Source organism: Xylocopa sonorina, chromosome 1 (assembly GCF_050948175.1).
Source record: "Xylocopa sonorina isolate GNS202 chromosome 1, iyXylSono1_principal, whole genome shotgun sequence".
In the NCBI taxonomy this organism is placed as follows: Eukaryota; Metazoa; Arthropoda; class Insecta; order Hymenoptera; family Apidae; genus Xylocopa; species Xylocopa sonorina.
Genome location: NC_135193.1, coordinates 21,110,484 through 21,118,619, shown reverse-complemented (window position 1 = coordinate 21,118,619; position 8,136 = coordinate 21,110,484). Strand labels below are relative to the sequence as shown.

General features: G+C 49.6%; 2 protein-coding genes across 2 annotated transcripts; one reads left to right on the top strand and one right to left on the bottom strand.

The window, feature by feature from the left end:
• Window positions 1-738: 738 nt before the first annotated feature.
• LOC143426871 (uncharacterized) lies at window positions 739-2,976 on the bottom strand. The gene has a single exon (XM_076900578.1). It carries the CDS (start codon window positions 2,669-2,671, stop codon window positions 905-907), a length of 1,767 nt encoding a protein of 588 aa, XP_076756693.1. The 5' UTR covers window positions 2,672-2,976; the 3' UTR covers window positions 739-904.
• Window positions 2,977-5,127: 2,151 nt separating this feature from the next.
• On the top strand, window positions 5,128-6,838 carry Xbp1 (X box binding protein 1). Its single transcript, XM_076900756.1, has 3 exons — window positions 5,128-5,712; window positions 5,797-6,297; window positions 6,585-6,838. Exons 1-3 carry the CDS (start codon window positions 5,441-5,443, stop codon window positions 6,685-6,687), a joined length of 876 nt encoding a protein of 291 aa, XP_076756871.1. The 5' UTR covers window positions 5,128-5,440; the 3' UTR covers window positions 6,688-6,838.
• Window positions 6,839-8,136: the final 1,298 nt, after the last annotated feature.

Sequence of the window (8,136 nt, the reverse complement as noted above, 5' to 3'; positions counted from 1 at the left end):
CGGAACAAATCTATGGATATATACGCGAGTCGTCTTCTCCAAGTCCCAAAAAATACTCTATCGTCAACTACTGTGCTTGCGATCTGAGAACCAAAGGTAGGACAAAAGAGCGAAAGGATCATCGTGGGCAACGCGGCAGCGAAGGTGGTGGCGATGCTGGTGGTGGTAATGGTAAACCAAGGGGGCGAACGTGCGTATACGCGATATTTGCCTGGCGAGAAAGGACAGCACACCGAGTATCAGGAATTTATGGAGGAAAAATCTGGTTTGTTCGCTCGGGAGGTGTACAGCTAAAATATGTCGTTAATAGGAGAGGGCCTAAGCAAATGAATTTTTATACCTGAGCAGCGCAAACGTATCGCAGGTGGATGGAATCGGTCGATGCGTACACGAACGACCATTTCAGTTGTCTCGTCAGTACCCTCCATCTGCCCCTGGCTTGAACGTGTATCCGTGCGCGACGGCGGTGTGTACGCGTTCGTGTGTTTATTCTGTGGCTTTCTGCCCGTCCGTCCATCCGTTCGGCCACCCGCACACTACTGGCAACGACGAAGAGCACGGCACGTCCGATCGTTGCGTCGACGATACATACGAGAGACCGCGCGTCTATACATACGTACGTATATATACGTATGCACGTCGTCGGTATATACATATATAGGTAAAAGTAGCGTGTACGTCGCAGAGATGGATGTATTCCGCGCGCGCGCGCGCGTGTGTGTGTGTGTATGTGTCTGTACTATGGGTAGAGTTAGACCAACCCGTATGCCTTTTAACCAGCGTTGGAAGATAAGTCGCACAATAGGGAAGAGAGAGCTCGGCTTTGCAGGCTGGATTAGGTGAATAAATGAACGGTGGCAACGGGGTCGGTCTCGAGCGGGTTGACGGCGGTGCCGATGGACACCTAACTCTGCGGCAGAAGCGCGTGATAACCGGGCGTTTCGTAAAAACCAGCCGCCTGAAGGGCGTGCAACGAGGTCGCGTGATGCCTGTGTATCGTGCTCGCGTAAACGCTCGAAACGCCTGCAGAGGAAACGCCGCTGGAAGCACCGATCGACGTCGAGGAGGAAGAGGAAGATGAGGAAGAAACTTGATGGCCGATGTGCGACGCCGCTCGCGATAGCAACGTTGCCGACGGCCGTCTATACGGATGATGGCCCACTGCCGAGCCTGTCGCTGCCCGTAGATGACTCGAGGTACTCGAACTTGTCGCGTTATAGGTCTGTTGATACGTCTGACGTAGGATGCCGGTGAGCGCGGTGGCCGCCGTCGGCGTCACCGACGAGGAGGAACTTCGATCGCTTTGGTGAGGTTGATGATGAAGTTGATGAGCCGTTCGATGCTGCTGCTGCTGCGCCGCTGCTTGTTGCTGCGCCGGTTGTTGCGGTTGCTGCTGCCGATGCTGATGATTGTGAGCGCGCATCGCACGGAAGTAGTGTTGATAAATACCTGATATGACTGCTTTCTCGTCGGCAGAGATCAATTCGGTACCGGAAGTCGTCGACGTTACCGAGCTCTGCTGTTGTTGTTGCGGTTGCTGCTGACCGTGATGCGGATGAACGTGAGATCGATGATGATGATGATGATGAGTTTGTTGCTGCTGTTGTTGTTGCTGCTGCTGTTGCGGCGGCGGCGGCGGCGGTGGTGGTGGTTGTTGTTGTTGTTGTTGTTGTTGTTGCTGCTGCTGAGGATGATGTTGACGTCTTTGCTGCTGCTGCTGTTGTTGTTGTTGTTGTTGTTGGGAGAGAGTCGCGGCAGCGTTGAGAGCCGCTCGATAGGAAGCTGCCATGGCCGCGGCAGACATTTGACCGGTCGTGGAGACGAGATTGGACGCGGAGTCGGTCGTCGCGACGACGGCCGCGGTAGCCGATAATACGGCCGCTGCGGCCGCGGCGGCGGAACTCGAAGACGAGACGGTCGAGGTAGAAACAGCGGCGACCGTGGAGGAAGGTGCGACCGCGGACGAGACGGAGGATACGGCTGCGGCAGCGGTGGCGGTCGCGACGACGACAGCGGCCGAGGCGGTCCTCCTGCTGGTTCGCCTCGAGGAAGATATCGGCGCATTCGCCGGCGGTGGTAGATTGTTGACGAACGGACTTCTCCTCTCGCGTTCGGCGCGTCGATAATAGCACGGGTGTATCATGAGAAGGGGCTCACCTCCGCCAGGCGGTGGCTTCGCTTGGCTTGGCAGCTCGTACTCGACGCTGCAGTCAACGTGGAGAGGTTGCGAGTAATCCTTGTAGTCCTTGTAGGTGGTGACTGCGACCGCAGCGGCTGCGGCCGCGGCCGCGACAGCTGCCGCGGTCGCGGTGGTGGTCGCGTTCGTGTTGTTCGTGGTCGAGCTGGAGCAGCCGACGGTAGTAGAAGCAGCAGCAGCGGCGGTAACAGCAGCAGCTGCGGTGGTGTCGAGGATGCCGGTCGATGCGGCCGGCAGGACGGTTTGCTGTCCGGTCGGGCCCGTCGTAGCAGCCACGGCGACCGTACCGCTGCCGGCGCCGCCTCCACCGCCGGCGCCGCCGCCGCCGCCACCGCCACCGCACCCGGTAGACCCGCCAGCTATCCCATGATGGTGATGGTGATGGTGATGATGATGGTGGTGGTGATGGTGATGACCGTGTCCATGCATAGCGGCACCTACCACCACTTCCTTCTCGTAGCAGGCAGCGGCCATGTTGGAAACCTCCTACTATCCAGGCTTCCGCCGCCGAACCGTCTCTTCTTGCGCGCCCGCTGACCAACGACCCAGCTCGAACGCTAGGCTCTCATTTCGTGGGATCCTCGTTATTATTCTCCCCGATGACGACCACGATCCGCTGCTCTCCGTCTCGCCCAGCGTTGAGATTACCCGATCTTTCGCCACACGGCCGGAGTTCGCGAGTTCGCGATCTTCCGGCTAATTTCTTTCCCTCGACGACCGAAGAACCCTTCTTCTTCTTCTTCTTCTTCTTCTTCTACTTCTCCTCCTCCTCCTCCTACTTATTCCTTCCTCCCCCTCTTCTGTCTCTCCTCCTCTTCTTCACGATCCTTTCTCTATCTCGGCCCCGATCGACTTACTCGGGATACGGTCATTTATCAATGATTACGAGGCTGCTCGTTGTCACGGGTACACGTTGGGACCAGGCGAGGAAGAACGGTACGATTCATCGCCGTTAGAGAGGGTTGCCTTATCCAAGGGTTGGACCAAACAGCTATTATATCCAACACCGAGGAAAGCCCTCGAGGCGGAAGCCCGCTAATGTACACGGGTAAAACGGCGTTATCGCATATTTCGCAACAGGGATGGGGGGGGGAACGAGTCGCAAGTAAAGAGGCTTACAACCAACTAGGAATTCGAACACCGCCGGTCCTTACTCGCTCGACACCGGCTTCCTTGCAACATCGATCTTTCCCAGCTATGGATCTTCCCCGCGTTCCTCCGCAATTTTTCCTGTTCCTACCTCGAAACTTTAACCCCCTTCTCTCGCCCTCTGTATCCTCGACTCTCCGATATCCCTGGTCCACCTCCCCTTACGAGAGATCCCTCTGTTGCGTCGAGCGGATCCACTTCACAACTCTGTCACAAACGGCTCGCACGTATCGCACCGGCTGCTACATCCGTCCTATCGGCATACGCGTTTAACGCCAGGATGTCGCGCTCCCACTCCGGTGAATTTCCGTTTGGTCAGGTTTTTCGTCAGCAAAACCTCGAACGATTCCCGTGAGAACCGAGCGCGGACACGCGTCTCGGGACGAGCGATGGGACTCCGACGTGCTCCGACTGGGCGTAATGTTTCGTTCCTTCGGGCCCGACAACTCTGAAACAGCCTAATACGCGGACGTCGCCTCGTGATTCTATCCTCCCGACTTACGTGTACGATCTTTCATTCGATTTATCCGTACTTTTTCCACGCACCACACACAAGGGACACAGGGGAACAGTCGACGAGAGGACACGTTCAAGCTTCTTCAGGGGGGTACGCCATTGCTGCGCGTGTGTCAACTCGTCCGGCGTATCGGTTACCCGTACACACGCGAAACTGCGTCTATGAGCACTAGTACATGCGCCGTGCGCGTATACGTACGTAAACTGTACACCGTTCCTATACGTGACTCGATCGTCCCGTACAGACTGCCGAGCTGCGACTGAAAGCCAAGTTCCAGTCGAACCCTCCTATCGGCTCGCCACATTTTGCAACGCCCTCTTCTTCTCCCTATCTCCGTCTCGCTCGAGCCACAGCTTCCTCGTCTGCAGCGTGGTCGATTCCGTGGATTAACGGCTGGTATCTATGAGATGCGACGCGCGATGGATCACAGAGGGTTGGCCAACCCAAAATGCGAACCACCCTAGTTCCGCGTACCGCGAAATGTCCCTGTTTCTATTTTTTATCGCATCTGCGCTTCGCAATTTTTATATGTTGAAAAGATTTAGTTTATCCTTTCTATTCTTGCGTTACGGAAACGCGAATGGAATCGTACAACTTCTATCGGAACTTGTAACTTTTCGTCCTTTAACAGTCTCTTTTTCTCCCTCTCTCAGCTATCGCGCAGCGCTCTAACTTATCACACTCGATCAACGAGTAATCTACAATACCCGCGCGATTAATGATTCATAGACGTCGCCACTATATTGAACGCAGCAGCGACTTTGAATCTTTCGTTCTCTCGACGAGTAGATTGAATTGATTCTCTCTTATGTCGATTACTGTATTACGTATTTTTACATCTAAACATACTATATTTCTCTATACGATGTCATAATTCTTTATTTCGTTGTCCCGTTCGCTTTCAGAACACGATTTGCACGGTTTACATACGAATGTCGATTTAAATACCATCTATTGAACATTCGATAAGCGTTAGATAAAGCTGAACGAAACTTTCCGTACTGCTATCTCGCAGCAATCTTAAGCAATGAATTTACTTTTGGATGATGCAACAATGACAGAAACCGGTGATACAAACTCGTAGAAAAAAGAAAAACATCGCATGTTTCAACGAGAATATTCCTGAGCGATGGTATCGCAGCAGTGGGCGGAACTAATACCAAGAAAGCAAAAAAAAATGAGAAAAAAAGAATAATGGGATAATACCGTGGTACGGGATGACGTCAGTGGAATTAGTCGGTGTAGTGGTGGCGGAGTATGCGAAGAAGCGCGACGTGGCAACCAATAACGGTACACCACATGTAACATTATTGGCTTCGGCCAGTCATGTCGTGAGTTGGTGCGGGGCGCGATTCTAGGATGTTCTTTGCCCGGTCAATTGTTGCAGCTCGTCAGTAGGATTACATCAGCTAGAAAACGCATACGGAATTTCCCTCCGAGGGGGCATGGTTATGTGTCGGTTTAGTCGGTATCTGGCAGTTCGCGGAACGAGAAGCTCAGGGAGGCGCAGATAGGAGGTTAACAATTCCAAACGAGTGATAACGAGTAAAAATTCATTCTGCGTTTTATGGCCGATTATGAGCGTGCTGAAGAGTGTTATCATCACGCTGCCTAAGGGCCTGACGAAGGCCCCTGGCGTTATTTCGGCCAGCGATTTATCGAAATCCGTGACGAAATTAAATTTCACCGCCTCTGTGTTGAGCGACAAGCCGAGGATGGATTCGAAGAAGATTGCCAAACAGGAGGAGGTCCAAGATGACGAAGGCGCATTGTTCAGAACGGATGTCTGCGTACGAGGGAAAAAGCGACGGTTGGACCACTTGACGTGGGAGGAGAAACTGCAGAGGAAGTACGGATGATAACGAGCGAATGGAGTTAGCGGAAAAATATAATTGGTCGTGCTTTAAGAATAACGGGAAATGATATTTTTTAGGAAATTGAAGAACAGGGTAGCGGCTCAAACTTCACGGGACCGTAAGAAGGCCAAACTAGACGAATTGGAAGAGACTGTTCGATCGTTGAGGGAGCAGAATGAATTGCTGCTACAAGAATGCGCGATGTTGAGGTCGCAAAACGACGTGCTGGTCACAGAGACGAAAAGATTGAGGAAGGAAAGAGATGCGAAGAATACGGGAGAATTTCTCTGTTCCATGTGTCAGAGTCGTGTCGGCTGTGCTGTGTCCTCGCTGGGATCTACAGTGTCCCCCACTCACCCTCTGCAGCAGGGTGGAACAGCACAGCTGGCACCATCTCTGACGCTAACCCCAGGGGCGGCGATTCTCCTGAAAATACTGACCATCTACCTCCTCTTGAAGAACTGTTTGGCGACCTCCAAGGAGACGATTACATCGAACGACTTGAAGAACTTGCAGAAAGCCTTCTGCGAGAGGTTACCGCAGAAGTGGAAACAAATCCTTGTAGAGCAAATGAACAAGTGAGTATTTTTGTAGTTACCAAACGTTACGTTACGTTGTCGGTTTTACAAAGATTAACTTTAATTCGGTTATTTGTCATCGTAGGAACGAATGAATTGTTCGAAAGATTAAAAGGGCCTCGTCGTTAAGTTGTACGTTGCACTTGAATTCATTTTGAACTTTTCAAGAATAAAAATCGATATTCAAATATTGTCGAACAACATTTTGTTCGTTTCTAACGTTCGTGCTTTTCATTTACAACTCAGTCTTCCTTTCGTTAATGACATAACGATTCTATCCTGTGTAGGTGTCAGCAGAGGAAAATACCGCAGAGAAATGTGACCATTCAAAAGGAGTGGTGGGGCAGACATCAAAAGATGTGGAAGCCGATGGAGCCTGTAGAGGCGTGAATACGCACGAACCGTGGCATTCTGTTTCTAGCACAGCCAATACATCTTGCACTGTAAGCACACTTGCACCTGTGTCAATAAAGTCGGAGGTCGAAGTGAAACAAGAAGTTGAAACGAACGATCTGGATACCATTTACGGTACCTACGACGAGGCTACGAATTCCGTAACGATCATCTATCCCGGAGACGAAACCAACGTGGGCATTCAGGAGTGCGTACAGGAAGTAGTCTCGGATGGTACTTCTTCGAGCGAAGACGCATCGTACTTAACGAATCAGAATTATTATCCCAGTCATTTTTCACCGTCTTGTACAAACACTGACTCCATGTCACCGTCGAGTATACATTCCGAAGATGTGGATAACAATTTTACTCAAACGAAAATGGATTGTAATGCGTCCGATTACGGATACGAGTCACACGGTTCTCCAAATTCTGACATACGGATTGAGAAAAATAACGTGAATCTGACGGATCTTTGGCACGAAAGTTTCTCCGAATTATTTCCTACGTTAGCATGACATTTCCCACAAAATAGGGAACACGTAAAGTACAATGTCTGTGATACGCGTTAAGCCGTGCTTGTCGAGAAGCCGCTGTACGAGAAGAGATTTACCTAATCCTTCGATGTTTTAATGAAAATAATTTTAGCACAAATCGTGATACGACACAGTGTAAATCTCACTTTACGAATCGGTAGCACTCGTATCGAATTTGAATATACAATTCTCCGTGCGTATTTTTATACATGTATTCGTAATGTTAAGTTCGATTTAAAAATTAGCACTCACTACCTTTATTTATATATTCTCCCATAGAAGTATCGTAAACGCGCAGTTAAATGTTATTGTATATAATATTTGTTAAGTGTTTACTGGTAAAGAACAATATAGAACGCTGGTGTGCAACAGTATGCTAAATAAACGATGCGTTAAAAAAATTTGTCACTTTGTTGCTAATTCTACGCTTGTTTTTATAGGAATGAAATGAAGTGGGTGAAGAATGTGGTAAGGGACGTAACACACCTTCCAATTTTTCTCTTATATTTTTAATGCTCTTACACATTATGTACCTGTCAAGTATTATTTTACTTTTGATTAATTCATTTTATTAGATTTACGTTTAATCGTGTTCTCCTTATAGATATCCACACACAATGTGAACAGTCGGTAAATACTAATCTCTCGATATCTTGTAGTAAACGAACCGAGTGAAAAGAATAACTTTCACCGTGTATTTCAGTCGGATAATATAAATGTATCAAATCTCTAACAGAAGCACTTTTCGATATTTGGTAATGCTCTGTTCTCAATTAGATATTGTTTTCAAGCGGCAGCTCTCTTATTCGAATACACTTCTCAACGAATGTTACTAATAAAAATAAGCTATTAATTAGCACCTTTCAATAATCCTTAGATCGTACGGTCAATGTGAAGTACGTAATATAAA

Coding starts and splice junctions, on each gene's coding strand:
- LOC143426871 (XM_076900578.1), bottom strand. CDS start 2,671: ATGGCCGCTGCCTGCTACGAGAAGGAAGTGGTGGTAGGTGCCGCTATG.
- Xbp1 (XM_076900756.1), top strand. CDS start 5,441: ATGAGCGTGCTGAAGAGTGTTATCATCACGCTGCCTAAGGGCCTGACG. Junction 5,713..5,796: donor GAGGAGAAACTGCAGAGGAA/GTACGGATGATA, acceptor GATATTTTTTAG/GAAATTGAAGAACAGGGTAG. Junction 6,298..6,584: donor CTTGTAGAGCAAATGAACAA/GTGAGTATTTTT, acceptor TATCCTGTGTAG/GTGTCAGCAGAGGAAAATAC.